Genomic DNA, 20,001 nt, shown 5'->3' with positions numbered 1-20,001 from the left:
ACGGATACAACACATTCCTGCATTGGAAATTGATGCTGGCTCAGCTCTACATTATCATGCTTGAAACAAATGAATACACAAATTATATTTCAGGGTCGGCGGCTTAATGCTGGAAAACAATTCTGAGCATCGATCACATGCTCCTTTGTATGCATAATTAATATATATATATATATAAATAATAAGAAAACATTTATATATCCGTGGTGACATGATTCTTGTTGTCCCCTTTAGATAGTTTTCAGCATGCACTAATTTTCTGTAATATTAATCATGAGTTCTCTCCCTCACATATATATAATAGTAAATTAATTTACAAATATATTATCTCAATCCCGCAGTTAAGATAAAAGCTACAATTCTTCACACATCAGATCAAAACTTGATAAAACCACATGCTCATTTTGTATAAAATTACACACATGCATTAATATAATTTGTTGTTCTTCATAATTAATGAAGCGCAGTTCATTGTCTCTGCAGTGTGCATAAATTAACCCCATTCTCTGCTTAACACAAATAGTAATTAAAATATACAAATATCTTCCTCCTATAGTTATATAAACCCTGTATTAATTCTATCTTCCTTTATCTAGCTAGTTGATATATGTTTACTCCCGAAACATGTGAGAGTGCTATTATTACTAAACCAATTAATTACACAAAAGATGTGTTTATATATTCATACGTCACGTACATTCAATGAGTATAAGCAGAATATTTCTAATGTTATCCCATGCATAATTTGAAGTCATGGGGAGGTCCACGTCGTCCATTTAAATTTAAGGGTATATAATTTTGCCGTCCCATAAGGCCAGTTATATAGATTGCACGCCACGTGGTTTAATAGTCATGCAGACGATGAAGCGATGTGGTGGCCAACGGCTCAGCTGGATGGTTGATCCTATCAGCTTGGCAACCATGGGATATAATAAGGAAGACAAATGGACAACATGTGAAGGGGCTTATCCTAAGCCAAAAGAGATGGAAAAGACTCATTTTATTCGTTTATGCTAATTCAGTTTGCTGGATGACACTTGATTACTAGATTTTAATAGGAAATTAAGAAATAAACTACACACATGCACGCAAATGATCCATGCCAATCGAACAAAGAGTTGTCCTTAGGCTTAAATCATTAGAAAACATTTGCACTTAACCATAGTATAGTTCATTTATACTAAACATATGCATGCACATCGATATCGTATGTATTCGATAATACTCCTTCGGAGAGACTAGTTAAGAATTTTGTGGGAAAATTAATGTTAGTATTATTGTTAGTTTTATTGGTTTTCTTGTGGGTTAAGGTTATGATTTTTTTTTCTTTTCGTTTTAAGATTATATTTTTTTTTACCCTTTAGGGATCAGGGGATGTTTTAGTTTAAATAGTAAACATTGTAACTCGTAGAATAATAAGTCAGTCACAATGTAGTCTTAATGAGTTTTGTAGTCTTCATGGTAATCTTGTAGTGTTTCTTTGTTTTCGATTAATAGAGTATTATTTTTTCTAGTTTTATATCCTGTTTATTTGTAGAGTAATCTAATTTTCAACTTAGTATCCGAACAAGTTCAATCCTTGAAAATTTAATTTGCTTTGGTTGGTATCAGTTTTGTTGTCATGTTTGTTTGTTTTGTCTCGTTTGATCTATGAGTTTAGACTGTTTGATAAGTAGAGTTTCTCTATATTTATAAGTGAAAAATCTAATAATATTTCTTTTTATTTGTAAGTGTAAAACCTCAAATTCGACTAACTTTAGTTAACGAATTTGATGCACCCCATTACATAAGGCTCTAATTATGTTCGTGGTTTTAATTCAGTCCTCTTTTTCTCCATGCCAGAGAGGGGGTGAAAACTTGAATAAAATAAATCCCTAGCCTTTGGGCCCCATTACTGGGCTAACTACGTATTCAACTCCACCAAGGGCCAAAACCCAAATTAACTAGCCATGAGCAAGAGCAGCATCAATTCATGAGTTGCACGTGGACTGACCATGTCCACACAAAAAATTATAAGTGTGACGCATGGATGTCATCTTCTTAATTTTGTTAGGCATACATGATTAACAATTTTATATTGGTTAGCCGACGTGCTCTCAATAATGTTGCATTTTTCTTTTCATGCTATAGCATAGTGGATTATCTCCCTTGCATTCACATAGGTTTTCTCGATTCAGCAAGAATCAAGAAGTTTTTAATGGGCAGATCAAGTGCATGCCAAAAAGTTTATATTCTATATAGGTGGCATAAACCCATGTCTATAAAATATTGTCCTCAATCATTGAAATTTAGAGGATACATCATGTTAGGTTTTTATTTTGGAAAATACATCATGTTAGGTTGGGGGTGAATATTTGGTGATAATTAATATTCTTAGATCCAATCAGTTTGAGCCAAATTGCATTTTGATCAATATTTGTGAATTTTTGCACATTGATTGTGGCGTTTCGTTGGTTGAATTGTATTTTTCACCGATTGAGAGGAGTATTCGAATTTGGACCTTATTCGGTTAGTTAGGTAGGTATCGCCAGATCAAGAGCTAACTTACGAATGAGTTTATAAGTTTTGTATGCTAACCCATGTAGTGTTAGATTCTAATTTTTGTCCTTTTGGTTAGGGGTGGACATGGTTCGGTTCGGTGCGGTTTTGAGTGAAACTAAAATCGAACTGAAATCAAAATCTTTTGCGGTTTGGTTCGGTGCGGTTTTGAAGCCAAAATCGAAATGAAACCAAACCGTGTGGTTTGGTTCGGTAAGGTTTCAAATGGTTTCGGTTCGGTTCTTAAGAAAAAAATGTACAGTTTAAAATTTACACTTATCTACGCATAAGACGGTGTCATTTTTCAATTTTCATACAATATATTATTCTATGAACCCATGTCCACAATCAATACATTGAGTGAGGGTATTTTGATAATCTAATTTCATCTAAAATTGGGATACTGTCAAACTAGCAACAAATGCACAGCTCCTAAAATCAAATAAATTCTTTGACATGAAACAAAACTTTTAACCACGTATCAACCATATAATGGATGAAACAAACTAAAAATTGGCAGGCACTAGTTTGTGGGGTGTATGTGGGTGTGTGTGAGAGAGAGAGAGACAGAGAGAGAGAGAGAGCGCGAGAGAATTGTTGACAGCAAGGCATTCATTTAAATCTTCTCCATTTGGAAGCATTCTCTTAGGTTGCCGCTGCCAAGTGTAGCATCAATATGTTTTCTAAGCTGAGCACCCTTGCTCCCTAAAATCAAATAAGTGCAATTATGAAGCCAAAAACTTGCAGCAAATGCACAGCTCTTACAATCAATGCATTGAGTGATGAATGATGATATTCTAGTGTGGTTGAGTCCATACTAAATATATGAATTCTAACAAACAACCAATTAAAGCATGACATCTAATATGGACATTTCATTAAATGTTTATTAATTTTTGCGGTACGGTTCAGTTTTGGTGTTTTGGTGCGGTTTTCAAAAGCCAAAACCGAAACCAAACCGTTTTCTACATTGCAGTTTGGTTTCAAAATCGAAACCGTTTCAAAACCGCAAAACTGAACCATTCAGTGCGATCCGATTGGGTTCATGTTTCGGTTTCGGTTTTTGGTTCCAAGTGCCCACCGCTACTTTTGGTTAGGTACCTTCTTTTTTGCCAAAAGGTTAGGTACGTTATTAGGGATGACAATTTTAATCGTTAAACTTGATAATCGTGGATAATCGCCCAAATAGATTGGATTTGGATATGAAAATTCAGGTATATTTTGGGTATGGGCAAAAACCGTGAATATTATTTTGTTATGGTTTTGGATATGGTCATAGGGGTCCCCAATTTATATCTGTCCCCAAATTCGAATCGAATAATATATAATATTAAAGTATTAAAATACACACGTGCACACACATATGTATATTCATTATTCGCCAAATCCCTTACTTTGAGTGTAAATACAAAAATTGCATTATGTGAGTTGCCTTTTGTGGGAAAGTTCATAAGTCTTGATATGAATCAAAATCTATGAGAATTCAATGGTACTTATGAGAGATATCAAAGATCAGCCAACATCATCAATGTTTAACTTTAATTTTTATGCTCCACAAGATCCATTCATTTTAATGACGAAATTAATATTTACTAAATTATCATGCGTTAATTGAACGAATATATTTTTTGTATTGTCAAAGATGGATATAACAGTTAATCGATGAGGAATCCGTTATCCGGCGGGTATAGTTATGGATAATACCCGATGGTTAATTTGCGGTTAGTGATAGATATAACATTTCCGTCCCCAAACTGAACTGTTGCCATCCCTAATTATGATTGTACCTAATGTAAGACCTAAATCAAAATGTAATTTCACCAGAGTTAAATAAAGAAAATGTCATTTTATAATGACAATCTAATTTTGTATTAATGAAATTCAATTTTGCTCAATTAACTCACAATACCTACATAATTGATCCCATTAGCTCAAAGCTAATCAATCTTACATAATTCGAGTTCAACAAAAAAGTTTACTTGCACTCAGTAATTAACTTAAGTTTGTAAATGTTAGAATCGAAACCCTACGATATTCGTATAGAACATACTTGGTGCAAATCATATAAAAACACAAAATAAGGTGAGAAGAATAATACAATGTATTGAATTCTCTATAATTTTGGAATTTCTCTATAACTTTGGAACAATTGTACAAAATGGTTCTTGAACATGGTACAATCCTGTAAAATGTGGATGCCATGACTGATTCTGCAGATATCTTAGAGCTTCAAGGTGTAAGGACATTAAGTAGAGACACTCTATGTTGCAATAGGCATCTGAAGAGTCTTTCCAATCCAGCCTCAAGGCCAGATATGCTGCAATCAAGTGTGTCTAGTCTCCACCGAACCACCTGCACATCAGTCTTGGGATCACTCTTTCTGGTATTACCACGTAGTGAGCAAAGAGCAACATCAACACTTCCCACTTCATTGTAAACCTTTTGGTCTTTTTGTGTGGCTGCGAATTTCGCTGCCATTAGTTTCGGCACCAATGACCATTTGCTACCCTTTGCGCTGGTTTCAGGCATGGATAGAAACATGAAAAGGGATTGAAATGCGGAAATTGTTACATCGCTTAATTCTCTTAACAATTTAAGCACTATTTGTACATTGTAGTCGCAATCCAACAGATGGAATGACCCAAGGTTTGTTTCCATTTTCTTCAAATCTCTGAGGCTCTTTGCAATGCTCTTCCTTGCCTTTTTTCGGAAGCAAATGTAGGAATGAACGCTGGTTTCAATGCTTGAAGCTCCGGTCCTCCTGCGCAATGCAGATTGGATGTTCTGAACATGTTCCTTCATTGTCAAGAGTATGTCTCTTGCACTAGCACATGAGTCTAGCAACCCTACTGACCCGTCAAGTGCTTCTTCCACAAGTGCTTTGCACTGCTGGTTGAGAAGTGCTTGTTGGGTCAGTGGAGAGAGAACAAATTCCTCAATGCAATTGTACAACTCTGCTAGACCAGACAAGCCCACCAGAAGATCCTCACTCACTAGAGAACTTGAAAATTTGGAAGCCTTTAACTTGTTTAAATCTGACTCAATTTTTTGGGATTTAGGGTTTAGCCTAGATGGTAGGCTAATAGACCTCAGAGGCACTATGGATGCAAATGAAACAGCCATTTACTTTTGCAAACAGTCTGTAATATTCTTACACAAACTGGAAATAAACCCTGAACTAATTTGGAAAACCTCAACGCTCAAAATCTCTATATATAACATCAAATTATGAGGATTACATTTATGTCCTTTTTTGGTGCCAACCCAGTACGGTCGGCATGTGATCGCCCTGCAATTTGAAGATCCTGTATCAAATTTGGCCAACAACCCACAAATTCCACATCTTTTTTTACTCAGTTTATGAATTTAGGTCTGATTTCTTTTAGGGTTTTGGACCCTCAATGTGCAAACAGCAATGTACAGGCCGTGTGAACCGTATGCCTCCTTGCCTCCCCCAATCATTTACCTGCCCATTCTCTCTCTATCAAAATTTTATGGACACGGGAAACATAAGTCATATGACGTATCATTTCACGAGTTATAATAAGAGTGAACGACGTGGTTGATATTTCACACTTCTAAATATATTAATATATAAAAATTCACGTGTTATAATTTGAGTAAAACAATAACGTCACATGACCGTGTTTCAAATTCACCGCACAATTGCTCCACAATCAGAACTCAATCATATATAATCATTTGGATCGATTATTTATGGAACATGAAAGGCTGGCAAGTGCTTTGCTGGTCAGTGGAGAGAAGCCGAAGGAAGGTATCAGTAGGTTTAAAAACAAAAGAAAACAACAACATTGAGACAAGATTTAAGCATAAATCTATACGCCTCAAATACAAGAATCTAGCTAGGGTTTGCTGGCTATGGTAGTAATAATAAGGGAACTTTAACGAAAAGCACCCGGTACTGTTCACTTTAACGAAAAACCATATTTTTACACTAAAAAGTCAATCATGGTACTATTCACTTTACCCTTTATTTTGTCCTTATCATTAAAACTCAAAGTTTTCAAACTCTTTTCATTAGTTTTTCTTAATAATAATTGTAATTAGCTAAGTTCATCTAACCAAAATGGCCAGGTTCATCTAATCAATTAATCATTGATTTCCCTATCATTTTGTGTAAATTAATCACTGATTTCTGTATCGTTTTGTGTACCATATAGACCCAATTTTTAATTCAGAGACAATGAAACATTTTGACACTTATTTTAATTCACCTTTTAATTAGGATTATAGATAAACATATTTGGGTTAGGAGGGGCGGCAGGTTGTTGCCAATTAGTGTCACAAAAGAGCCTAAACCTCAGGAGTTAAAAATGCACCTTGTATTGTTTGTATCAAATGCATTTTGCATATTGTTGTTGGAAGAACGCAAACCTAGCAAACCCTAAATCAAAGACAAAGAGTAATGCTACACTCTTTGTTGCATTTTTTAGGCCACTCTTTTCTGCCTTTGCTTAATTGTGTTCACTAAATAGACAACAAGGACGCAAATATGAATAGGTCAGTTGGTCAAGGCAATTTGTCCACCCACTTGCAAGTTTGCAACTAAGTTATAAATCTCCTCCTCTAAGTTAGAGTAAATTAAATAGTTTAGATTTATCACATTAGTTAAAATAAATGAACAACCTATTGGATCGCCGGAGACCATATTTTCCCCATCTCCATCTAGTGTTCCATAGTTATTTCTTGGTTAGATGCAGTGAGTTTGATGGTGGCCACGCTTCATGTAGTTGTAGTTCACATGATTTAGGCTTCTGGATTGTTTCAGGGTTTTGGTGGTCTTGTATTGTGAGTTATTTAGTTGTTTGTGTGGATTTGCCCATTAGAAGTGTCGATTTTATAGTTTTGTTTTTGTTTACTAATTTTCCAGTTTATTTGATGAAATTACTTATAAAAACATAAACCAACAACTATGAATTCTTACCCCGCTAAGTAGGGTCAGCTGCATAAATCCTAAAACAATACTGCACTTGATTTTACACCAAGTCTTCAATTAAGTACTCCATGTTCGGGTTTATTTGTGGTTAAAAGTCGAATAGAGAAGTAATATGTACCATCCACTATCCAGGATTAGGGAATTAGAAATATTCGGAATAATGACATCCCACTCAATTGTTAATGCAAATCTGAACAGACAGATATCATTTGGATAACCTTTCTTAAAGGCCTTTTGACTCAATTTGTACAAGCTAGTTTTTCATGCAACCACCCAATCAAGAAGAAAGGCCATTTTTGTACTTGTATGGACAGCAGCAGACAATTACAGCTCCACGGAAGTAGCTCATCGACAACGAATAGCAGATAGCGTCTGATGCAGAATCCGGTGGAGAAGTTTGTCTGCGACCATGGGGACTTTGTTGGAGGATATCTGTCAAGAGGGTAAAATGTTTGTCTGGATGGTGAATACAAAAATGGTGGAATTCAGCGTCCAGAGATTATTATGCCCGTCATTTACTCTGGCTCCACTGGATGCTCAAACTTTCCTGTAAATTGCAACTCTTTGTAGCATGATTAGCATCACAAAATCTAGTATAGATCTTACAGCCAATGACTAGACGTGTGAAAATTCTCGTGGCTTCCTGTCCAGGGCTTTCCAGTTGGGGATTTTGTCTTTGTTGCAGTTCATCAGAAGAGTCGTTTGGCCTGGTGAAGATAGATTCCGGATTGCTAACGTCCTACATGCAGTCTTGTTGCTTCACCAGGGACGACTGTTGACAACTCAAACAACCTACAACAGCCCTGTAACGAAACTGGTGGCCCAAAATAACAAGTGTTTCAATCTGGTCAGGACATTGTAGGGTGAAGGCCTTACTTGAATGATAATTGGAAAAGAAAAATCACAATTCACATTTCTAACCTTATTTTGAGAACATATCTAGCCTTAGTACACATTGCACAAGGAGTGAAAGACACATAAACATCATGGTTATGTTTTGGACATCAAGTACTAAAAATAAGCATTGATGTTAAAATAGTTCTGCACTTTCAATTTCCACCATCGAAGGGAGTTCAAAGTCGGGATTGCAGTCAAACCAAGATGACAAACTCTGATTTCCAATTTAACAACCTAATTCAAGTTGAAAATGATCTAAACCTAGGAAACTAGAAAGCATACAAATCAAAATAACTTTGGCATACCACATAGGAAAAAAAAATTCTGAATTTTCAAGTGTTGCCAAAATGGAAAACGAATACTTGCAATTCACTACAGCACTTTTAAATCTGTGTAATCTCTCTTTTCAAATCAACATTAAACAAACATAGATGTCACTGAAAACAATCAAGCTGAAACAACAGCAAAATCCAAGCTTTGTATATGCCATAGAGCACTTCTGCCAATATGGGAATTGATAACATTACACCAGCACCTTCAGTTACAAAGATAAATTAAATCACAGAACATTAAAAAACTATTAGAATTCGCCAAGCAAACATAGTTGTACAAATTAGAGGAAATACCAGTTAGACAGCAAGACCTTGCTCCCTTGCTTTCTTAAGCCACTTCAGTGTACCCTCCAAAGTCGTGTAAGCAGCAACATCAGTTACACTCTTACTCTCAACTGCATAATCAAACACTTCGTAAGCATCTGCAACCCTACCCTCCCTACAAAGTGCCCTCACAAGTGTAGCATAAGAAGCTGTATCAAGCTTCATCCCACATTCTTTCATCAGCCCATACAATTCTAACCCTTTCTCTAAAAGTTTCGACTTGCATAATCCATGAAGCAACGTATTATACGTGCAAACATTCGGTTGGCACCCCTGTGTTTGCATCTCCTCCAACAACTCCATTGCACCCAAGACATCCCCTTTCCGACACATTCCATTCATCAATGAAGTGTATGTCACCGCATCTGGGAAATGTCCCATTTCCACCATGACACCCAGATACTTCTTAGCCTCCATAATCCTTCCACATTTTGATAACCCAAAAATCAAAGTATTATACGTTACAAGATCAGGCTCCACGCCCTCCTCCTTCATTTTCTTGAAAACATCAACTGCCTCTTTGCCCAAATTCAATTTACAAAAACCTTTCATAATTGTATTGTAAATATAGCAATCAGGCTTAAATCCCTCCTCAGCTAACATTTCCACTAACTTAGTTGCCTCGCGTAAATTCTCTCTATTCGTCACATTGTCAATCAAAATAGTATAAGTGACAAGATCAGGCTTTAAATTCAAAGAACTTTTCATACTTTCAATAAACTCATAAACACTACTCACAGATCTCGACTTGCAGAGACACTTCACCAGAAAATTGTATGTATAACTGTCCGGGGCTGCGTTTTTCATCGCCATTTGTTTAACCAATTCAACAGCGAGGTCAACATTACCGGCAGAACAGAGTGACCGGACAGCGATATCCGTGGTGACCTTATCGGGACTGAAGCCATTGGTGAGCATAAAGTTGAGTACCTGGTGTACGGACCCCAGTGTCTCATCCCCTGCTTTGCAGGACTGGGAGAGCAAAACATGGTAGGTCGATCTGTCGGGGGAGAACGCAGGGTGTGTTTTGATCATGTGGTTGAAGAGAGATATGGAGTCGTTGACGGTGGAGATTGCGGCGTAGGATTGGAGCAGGGCGTTGTGGACGCGGAGGTCGAGTGGGGATTTCGTGGCGGCGACGATGGAGGTGAAGACCTTCTTGGCGTCGGAGATGTTTGGGGAGCTGAAGGGGTTGCGGAAGGCGGTGGGTTCCTGGGTTTTCTCGGAAAGTTGGGGTGGGATTTTCCTGGCGGGTTTCTTGGGAAAGTGATGGGGTTTGTGAGATGGGGATTCGTTTGGGATTAAAGATTGTGGCTTTTTGATGATAGAGGTTGAAACTGATGAGCGCAGAGATGGTGGGATTTTCCCCATTTAGGGTTTAGGGTTCTTCGTCGAGGATAGGTCTGTGAGGTTGAAGAGGTTATTAGGGTTTTGCAGGGGTTTGAGATTTGGGGATTTTGTGTTGGGGTGGGGGCGCTAAAGACCTTGTTTTGTGGACGACACGTCGTAAACTGCTATGAATATCGATTGATATGATATTAGGGGCTTTCGATGGAAATGATGGATATTTGCTAAAAGACGTAGACATTTAAAATAAAACTTTATAGAATGACATATGACAGTTTGTTAATATTTAATTGAGATGTCAAAAATATTGACAAAATCTATTGATTTTAGCCGAAATTAATGTGTTCCTCCGACATCTTGTAAAGTTTAGACTTCACCCCTAATTTCATATTTTCTCTGATTTTTCCGATATTTCCAAAAAAATATCGACCGGAAAAAATTTCATGCACTATTTCAGACTACAATTATCATATTTTCCAACCCGACCTGCCTTATATAAAATTTGCTATAAACATTTTCATTAAGGAAGAATGAGCGTGCAAATATAACATGTAGGTAAATCTAGTAGCATTCTTCACAAAATGTCAAAATTAGTAAATAAATATGGGTAAAAAGACATCAACAAACCAAGATCATGCGCAACTCATAACCTTAATAGATTACATGATCAATAATTACAAACTTGCAAACTGCGAATTATACAATGTAGCAGACTAAAAAGAGCTTCAAGTATGCTGCAAAAACAGGTAAATGAAGGGGCTTATATGATAACCAACTCGGCTCCTGGTGGTAGTTGTGTTCCAATTAGCTGCAAAGCATGCTCCCTTGTTGCTTCTAATTTCTCCTCCGGTGTAGCAAACTTTGGCAGTATATTGGGCCATAAAGCTAATTCAACCTTTTCAAGTTCTATGATAAACTTTTCAAGTACTACAGCATTTTCCCACAGGTACATGGCAAACTCCGTATCAATAGTTGACCCGCCCATCCCAATGAACCCAGAAAATCTCACCTCCTTAAGGCACTGATGAGGACATCTTTTAATCTCCTGCATGTTTCTCGTATAACCCTTGCAAACAGGTCCCCATTGTATCTGCAAGAGACGCATACCACAATCATATTAATCTTCTCATTACAAGTTACTTCAACATGCAAAAGTTTGAGAAAAATGGCTTGTAGTTTAGTTGGTTAAGAGCATCCACCCTCATACCGAAGGTGTCAAGTTTGGTTTCTCCTCCCCAGTATCGCTTGTATCAAAAGTTCAAAACATGCAGAAGTTTAATTCAGTAAAGAGAAAAATTGAACACTTTCACTTATTACGATCTCAAATCATGAAATGGCCCTTCCCTTTCTAAAACTCTACTTGTAAACTATACTGATGAAACGAACTTTCCCTTTCTATGAACAACGGAATTGTCAGTAATACAAGGTTGATGACCACATTAATCTATTTGAAAAGTAGAGGATCAAAATATGACTTGTAAAAATGTGATAGACGCTTTGCGATGATATAAACCACTCTAATAGATGTATTGATTTTTACCTTCAATGTTAATCTCTGCAAGAAAGGAGATTGCTCTAATAACAAGGAAGTCAAATCCAGGAGACTTTGCCCATCATTTTGGGCATGTATAGTCAACGACAAGTCTTTGAGACTAGTTAAGTCTGGAAATTGTGGGAGCATAACATTTGTCTGAAAAACAGGAACACAAAAAACTTGAAAATGATCAGCCAACAAGTACAAGAAGATAGGAAAATTTTAAAGTAAACAACAGGTTGAGAGTCTAACCCGTCTTGTCATATTCATCGACAGGTTGAGAGTCTGTAGATATGAAAATCGAGCTGATATCGACAGAAGATCTCTGGTAATCGACAGAAGATCTTTGGTAATATTAGCAGGTTCGTCTTCTGAAAGAGATACGTTGACAAGCTTGGGTGCATGCTTCAAAACAATGCCTCTTCTATACATATTTGGACCGTCATATATAAATGACACAAGATTAGGGGCAGAAATCTCAACTCTGACTAAGCTACGGCAACAACTTACTCGCAAGAACTTCAACCGGAGTGATGAACCAACTGCTTTCACAACACAAAGATTGCTTGAGTCATAAATACTGAGGTGTTCAAGAAGTTGACAGTCGGATAGAACCAGCCCAACAACTTTATCGCTTATACTTATGTACTTCAAAGAGAGGTGTCTAAGGGACTTAATGCGTGAAACACCGAAAGGGTTTTTGAATGGCTTCTCCCAAAACTTGGCGTCTTTTTCTTTCGATTTCTCTATCTCAAGCCTTTGAACTTTCTTTTGAATTGCAAATTCGATAACATTATCAACATGATCCGAGCTATAACAAGGCCCACAAATTCTGATCCCATCGACAGTTGGACCCTGATGCGATTGCAGGACTTTAATCACCACCGTACACGGTGGTGGTGATGGTGGGCCAATTTGTCTTGGAATCGCATCGGGGTGCCTAGATCTTGAACCGGAACCCTCTGAGGAAGAACCAACTCTGAATTCGCCTAAGTTTAAAGGTGTTAAACCCTGGCGCGATTGCCGGATTCGTTGTCTTCTGCTGATCGTTTCTTCTAGAGGTCTTCTCTCTGACGGATTAACTGTTGTGGTCCTCGTGGAGGTACGTGGATGTTCACCAACATGATGAGCAAAGTTGAGACGTGTAACATGTGTCCACAAATATCTCCACCTCTTAGAGAGGACACTAGTCCTTGCTACTTCCTTAATCCTCAACGGGGAAATGATGTCAACCAGAATCGCGTCCGGCAGTTGACTAATCCGATCCTCCAACGGATTACTTGTTTCTCCCTTATCACTCAAATTCATCGGAGTTTTATCTTGTTTTTTATCATATGTTGATGCAGTTGGAATTTCCATCGAACCTTCTTCGATTTGCTAACTATTGAACTTAATACTGGAACAATTTAGTCAGATAAGCTGCAGATTCTGAGGCAAGTTAGCAAAATTTACAAAGAACCAGTCAGTAAGTATGCCAGAGCCTAGAGTCTCATGCTAGCTACTAGCTGGTCAGTTTAGCAGCTAAATTACTTAATGATCGATTTGAAACTAATTTTTATAATTTTCAAAAACGATGAATGTAACTAAATTACTTAATATTCGTCGATTTCAAAGGCGATAAAATATAAATTCATGGAAGACATAAAATAAGCTAGATAATGTTAAATCAGAGAGAGAGCGAGGAAGAAGGGAACTTACTTGTTTTTAGGATTTTGTAACTGGTTTTCGAGGAGATCGGAGAGAGGAGAAGGAGGTGGTGGTGGTAGAGGGGTGGGCAACGTGGACAGCCGGAAATGTGGGGAGAGTGTTGGGGTTGGAAAATGGATACTCGAGCTTACTAGAGAAGTTAACATGTACAAAAAAGAGACATCGCGGAAACATAAAGCTAGATACCTTCCTCTTTATAGTTGTCTTTGTACCTTCGAGTCTCTCTTTTGATTATCGTCAAATAATATTTATCTTCATTTGTAAGTAAAAGATTTTATATTCGATTCTCGCCAATGATGAATTTGAACCACTGTATTGCTAACTCATTATGAGTTTAAGCTCCATTTTCCTTAGTGACGATAATATCGTTTAAATGTCGTACCCAGTGCACAAGGCTCCCGCTTTACGCAGGGTCTGGGAGAAGGTGAATGTCGGCTAGCCTTACCCTCATTTATGGAGAGGCTGCTCCATTTTCCTTAGTGACGATAATATCGTTTGTACCAAAAAAAAAGTCACTCTTAAATATCATCTCTACATAATAAATTATTTTAATTTAATTATTATAATTGATATACACTAATCGTTACCAGAGAGAATTTAAACCGAGACACAATGAGACGAAAAAAATAATGCATAATTACAAAATTGATTTAACATATAACTAAGGACGTTATTATTGCCCAAAAATAGTTATTTTGCACTCTCCCACTTGTTTTTACTTTATAAGCACTTTTCCTCTTGTTTATCTCCTTTATGTGACACACCAACATAAGTGCGTTCTATCTCTATTAAATAAGAGTACAAATATGATATAAAAATATGACAAGAGTAGCATTTTTGATATTTAGATATTCAAAGAGAATGGTTGTTATTCTCACCTATTCATTCAAATTTTTGATCCACTTTAGATAAATTTTGTTGTGAAAATTTTCATTAAGGGAGGACATGTGAGAAAAATAAGACATGTAAGAAAATCTTTAAAATTCTAAAATAAATATGAAAACAAAGACCTTTAACATTATATGATCAATAGGATATGAGCATCTTCAAATTATATGTGTCAATGCAAATTTCCGCTATTTTCAGTTTTGACGAAAATGCACCTGCAAAACAATCAACACATTTGATAAAAAAATCAAAGACCTCACTCACCCATGATTTTTTTTTGGGGGGGGGGGGGGAGGGGATTTTGGCCAACAGATTTCCAAGACCTAAGAGCTTGTTTGGATGTGCTTTTAAAATGATTGGACGCTTTTGGTGAAAATGTTTTTAGAACCAATCCATAGTAAAAATGCAAGTAAATCCTGAAGAAGCACTCAAAGTGCTTTTGAAATCCAAAAGTATTTTATCTAAAAGCGCTTTCAGTCATTTTAAAAACACATCCAAACAAGCCCTAAGTTAGTTTCCCTGAAAAGAGTGAATGTTTAAGGTTTTCTGTATATAGAAAACCTTACCCATTTTTTTGTGGAGAAATGGGGTATTTACAAATGAGATGGCCGACCATTAGGGTAGGATTTGGTGAGAATATTCCCTGGATATTGTGTAAATAATATCTTGGAATTAAAGGTAATTATCCCTAATTAAATATAATTGGGATTACTTACTTTATAGAATTCAATCAAGACTGTATTAATGCTAGGATTTAAGGATAATCTTATCATGAAATACCTTTGACATTTTCCACATGCAGTGGAGCTCTAAGCAGTCATAGTCTACTGAATACATGTCTTAGGATGCTAAGCTTAATAAGGGCAGCCTTGTCTTTTTTCGCTAAAAGTCCACATGTCGCCTCCAAAAATTTTGGGACTATTTTTGGCTCTACAATATGTCAAAAAGTTCACATCTACAATAACATCAAACTAAGACAACACTAGTAATAGTAATATCTTCATTTCTCAGTCAAAGTATATGAATGATTTGTTGAAAAAGGCTGGAAAGGAATCTTGTAAACCATGTCTTACTCCTTGTAAACCCCACACACAAGTACTTAAGGATGAAGGTACTCCATTGACTGATCCCACAATGTTTAGGAGCTTAGTTCGAGCTTACAATGTTTTTACAAGGCCAGACATTGTTTTTTCTGTCAATTATGCCTATCAATTTATGTCATCTCCAACTAATGCTCATTTCTATTTAATCAAAAGGAATTTAAGGTAATTGCAAGGTACCATCAACTGTAACTTTATAAACAAGGCGTACATGATTCCGCCTATAACTTTATAAACAAAGTAAGTTTCTTAGTAGTAGTATAATACTAAGTGATTTATCATTGCAACAACAACAACAACTAAGTTTTCGTGTTCGATTCTCTCATCCTCATATCACAACTAAGACAACTAACTTAATAGTGTAAACGAGAAATTTCTTTATTACATAGGATTATTGCATTTCATTTAGTACATAGGATGGGATTATTGTCTTATGACAACATCTCCAAGACTAAACTTTAGCATGTTTTTTTAGGCAAAAGACCTTTGATTGTAACAATCCAAGTTATCCCCCGGACTCACTTCCAAAATCTGACAGTACCTTCTGTAGAACCCGATCCGACTAGCAACCCTAGCATCCTGAGCCTTGCCTCATTCAAGCCCTCCGTTGATGATGTTGGTGATCACTCCATACCCGGGAATCCGACCCGCTGATCTGTCTGCTCTAGATGGACCTACCACTGATGACATCATGGCTTGATGGCTTGTTTTCCTGCGGAGCCATCCAAGACAATGATACAACCGGGTCCGTGGGCACTAGATCCGGGTTGTTTATCAGATCCTTTCCGAGTCCTTGCCTGCTTGACCATAGTTGTAGTTGCTGCAAAGTGGAAAAGTCAAACGACTTGATAAACAGGTCGGTCTCCCCTCAACTCGTCAACATGGGTTATATCTCATCTTTGCTGTGACACTTGTGTTATTTAGGTAAATCTAGCAGCACTCTTCAGAAAAATGTCAAAATTATAAAATAAATATGGGAAAACCGATATCAAGAAACCAAGGTCATACCCAACTCAAAACTAATCCATTGATACCCTTAAAACATTACATGATCAGTAACTGCAAACTTGCAAACTGCGAATTATACAAATGTTGCAGACTAAAAAAAGCTTCAAGTATGCTGCAAAAACAGATAAATGAAAGGACTTATATAATAAACAACTCAGCTCCTGGTGGTAATTGTGTTCCAATTAGCTGCAAAGCATGCTCCTTTGTTGCTTGTAATTTCTCCTCCGTTGTAGCAAACTCTGGCAGTATATAAGCTAATTCGACCTTTTCAAGTTCTATGATAAACTTTTCAAGTACCACAGCATTTTCCACCAGATACATGGCAAACTCCGTATCGATAATTGACCCGCCCATCCCAATGAACCCAGAAAATCTCACCACCTTAAGGCATTGATGAGGACATCTTTTAATCTCCTGCATATTTCTCGTATAACCCTCGCGAACATATCCCCATTGTAACTGTGAGAGGAGCATACCACATTCATATTAATCTTCTCATGACAAGTTACTTCAACATGCAGAAGTTTGAGAAAATGACTTGTAGTTTAGTTGGTTAGGAGCATCCACCCTCAAACCTGAGGTCTCGAGTTTGGTTTCTCCTTCCCACTATCGCTCGTATCAAAAGTTCAAAACAAGTAGAAGTTTCATGCGGTAATGAAAAAAAAAATCACAAGTGGTAAAAATACGCTTTCCTGTTGCTTGTAATTTCCACTCGGTTGTTCAATGAACACTAATCTCAACTACATGCAAAAAATAAAAAAAAACAGATAAAAACTTCAAAAATTCCAAATGAACATTAAATTCATCATTTTAAATTCCATGCTTTTGCGATTTCTAGGAGGAACGGAATTATCAATAATACAATGTTGATGACCACGTTAATATATTTGAAAAGTAGAGGATCAACATATGACTTCTAAAAACCACGTTAATAGATATATTGAATTTACCTGGAATGTTAATCTCTGCAAGAAGGGAGATTGCTCTAACAAGGAAGTCATATCCAGGAGACTTGGACCATAATTTTTGGCATGTACAGTCAACGACAAGTCTTTGAGACTAGTTAATTCGGGAAATTGTGGGAGCATAACATTTGTCTGAAAGACAGGAACATAAAAAACTTGAAAATGATCAACCAACAAGTACAAGAAGCTAGGAAAATTTTAAAGTAAATAATAGGTTGAGAGTCTAACCCTTCTCAGATTCATCCACAGGTGGAGAGTCTGAAGGTATGAAAGTCGAGCTGATATCGACAGAAGATGTTTGGTAATGCTATCAGGTTCGTCTTCTGAGAGAGATACGTAGACAAGCTTGGGTGCATGTTTCAAAACAATTCCTCTTCTATACACATTTTGTCCGCGATATATAAATGACACAAGATTAGGGGCAGAAATATCAACTCTGACTATGCCACCGCAATAACTTATTTGTAGGAACTTCAACCGGAGTGATGAACCAACTGCTTTCACAGCATAAAGATCGCTTGAGCGACAAATACTGAGGTGTTCAAGAAGTTGACATTCGGATAGAACCAGCCCAACAACTTCATCAGTTATAGGTATGTACTTTAAAGAGAGGTGTCTAAGGGACTTAATGCGTGAAACACCTAAAGGGTTGTTGAAAGGCTTCTCCCAAGACTTGGTGTCTTTTTCTTTCGATTTGTCTATCTCAAGCCTTTGAACTTTCTTTTGAATTGCAAATTCGATAAAATCATCGACATTATCCGAGCTATAACAAGATCCACAAATTCTGACTCCATCTACGGTTGGACCCTGATGCGATTGCAGGACTTTAGTCACCACCGTACACGGTGGTGGTGATGGTGGGCCAATTAGTCTTGAAATTCCATCGGGGTGCCTAGATCTTGAACCGGAACCCGCTGAGGAAGAACCACCTCTGAATTCACCTAAGTTTAAAGATGTTAAACCCTGGTGCGATTGCCGGATTCGTTGTCTTCTGTTGGTCGCTTCTTCTAGACGACGTCTCTCTGACGGATTAACTGTTGTGGTCCTTGTGGAGGTACGTGGATGTTCACCATCATGATGATCAAAGTTGAGACGTGTAACATGTGTCCACAAATATCTCCACCTCTTAGAGAGGACACTAGTCCTTGCTACTTCCTTAATCCTCAACGGGGAAATGATGTCAACCAGAATCGCGTCGGGCAGTTGACTAATCCGATCCTCCAACGGATTACTTGTTTCTCCCTTATCACCCAAATTCATTGGAGCTTTATCTTGTTTTTTATCATATGTTGAAGCAGTTGGAATTTCCATCGAACCTTCTTCGATTTGCTAACTATTGAACTTAATACTGGAACAGTTTAGTCAGATAAGCTGCAGATTCTGAGGCAAATTAGCAAAATTTACAAAGAACCAGTCAGTAAGTAAGTATACCAGAGCCTAGAGTCTCATGCTAGCTACTAGCTAGTCAGTTTAGCAGCTAAATTACTTAATAATCGATTTGAAACTAATTTTTATAATTTTCAAAAACGATGAATGTAATAAATTATTTAATATTCGTCGATTTCAAAGGCGATAAAATATAAATTCATGGAAGATATCAAATAAGCTAGATAATGTTAAATCAGAGAGAACGAGGTAGAAGGGAACTTACTTGTTTTTAGGATTTCGTAACTGGTTTTCGGGGAGATCGGAGAGAGGAGGAGGAGGAGGTGGTGGTGGTGGTGGAGGGGTGGGCACCGCAGTGAGGGTTGGGAGTGGCTCCGGTGATGATTGGCCAACGTGGACAGCCGGAAATGCGGGGAGGGTGTTGGGGTTGGAAAATGGATACTAGAGCTTACAAGAGAAGTTAACATGTAGAAAAAAGAGACATGGAGGAAACATATAGATACCTTCCTCTTTACACTTTTCTTTGTACCTTCAAGTCACTTTTTAAATATGTCACTTAGTACTACCATCTAATAGTATTCATTTTTATTTATAAATGAAATGTCTTAAGTTCGATTCTAATTAAAGACGAATTTGAACCACTTTATTGCTCGTCCATCATGAGACTAAGCTCTCTTTTCTTTAGTGACAATAATATCGTTTGTTAAAAAAAAAACAAAAAAAAAAACCACCTTTTCAATATCATGTATACATAATAAATTATTTTTATTTTATTTTATTATAGTTGATATACACTAATCGTTATCAGAAAGAATTTGAACCAAGACACAATGAGTTAAAACCGAAAAAAATAAATAAATAATTACAAAATTGATTTTTTTTTAAGTACAAAATTGATTTAACATATAACTAAGGAAATTGTTATTGCCAAAAATAGTTATCTTGCACTCTCACACTTGTTTTTCCTTTATAAGCACTTTTTTCCTCTTGTTTATCTATTCTATTAAGAGAATCCTAT

At 36.8% G+C, this 20,001-nt stretch overlaps 3 protein-coding genes across 12 annotated transcripts; all 3 read right to left on the bottom strand.

The window, feature by feature from the left end:
• Nucleotides 1-4,655: 4,655 nt before the first annotated feature.
• LOC126613815 (uncharacterized) lies at nt 4,656-5,704 on the bottom strand. The gene has a single exon (XM_050281415.1). The coding sequence runs from the start codon at nt 5,659-5,661 to the stop codon at nt 4,768-4,770; it is 894 nt and encodes a 297-aa protein (XP_050137372.1). The 5' UTR covers nt 5,662-5,704; the 3' UTR covers nt 4,656-4,767.
• Nucleotides 5,705-7,629: 1,925 nt separating this feature from the next.
• Nucleotides 7,630-10,512, bottom strand: LOC126613812 (pentatricopeptide repeat-containing protein At2g17670). Of its 2 annotated transcripts, none has more exons than XM_050281411.1 (2): nt 9,019-10,512; nt 7,630-8,309 (listed from the first exon to the last, which is right to left on the bottom strand). In XM_050281411.1, the coding sequence occupies exon 1, from the start codon at nt 10,417-10,419 to the stop codon at nt 9,022-9,024; it is 1,398 nt and encodes a 465-aa protein (XP_050137368.1). In that variant the 5' UTR covers nt 10,420-10,512; the 3' UTR covers nt 7,630-8,309; nt 9,019-9,021. The 2 variants fall into 2 exon arrangements, with proteins under 2 accessions (XP_050137368.1, XP_050137369.1); XM_050281412.1 differs by lacking the exon at nt 7,630-8,309 and adding an exon at nt 8,678-8,927.
• A 438-nt stretch (nt 10,513-10,950) lies between these two features.
• LOC126600518 (putative F-box/FBD/LRR-repeat protein At4g13965) lies at nt 10,951-19,469 on the bottom strand. Of its 9 annotated transcripts, none has more exons than XM_050267118.1 (5): nt 19,249-19,469; nt 18,721-18,968; nt 12,182-13,100; nt 11,936-12,085; nt 10,951-11,485 (listed from the first exon to the last, which is right to left on the bottom strand). In XM_050267118.1, exons 2-5 carry the CDS (start codon nt 18,906-18,908, stop codon nt 11,156-11,158), a joined length of 1,587 nt encoding a protein of 528 aa, XP_050123075.1. In that variant the 5' UTR covers nt 18,909-18,968; nt 19,249-19,469; the 3' UTR covers nt 10,951-11,155. The 9 variants fall into 9 exon arrangements, with proteins under 9 accessions (XP_050123075.1, XP_050123091.1, XP_050123057.1 ...); XM_050267134.1 differs by lacking the exons at nt 11,936-12,085; nt 12,182-13,100 and adding exons at nt 16,897-17,091; nt 17,583-17,729 and having other exon boundaries at nt 10,951-11,290; nt 17,826-18,977; nt 19,249-19,465; XM_050267100.1 differs by lacking the exon at nt 18,721-18,968 and having other exon boundaries at nt 12,182-13,357.
• Nucleotides 19,470-20,001: the final 532 nt, after the last annotated feature.

The sequence above is a fragment of the Malus sylvestris genome, chromosome 2, assembly GCF_916048215.2.
Source record: "Malus sylvestris chromosome 2, drMalSylv7.2, whole genome shotgun sequence".
Taxonomy (NCBI): Eukaryota; Viridiplantae; Streptophyta; class Magnoliopsida; order Rosales; family Rosaceae; genus Malus; species Malus sylvestris.
The sequence above is the reverse complement of the archived record's forward strand: the minus strand, read 5'-3'. Positions and strand labels throughout refer to the sequence as shown.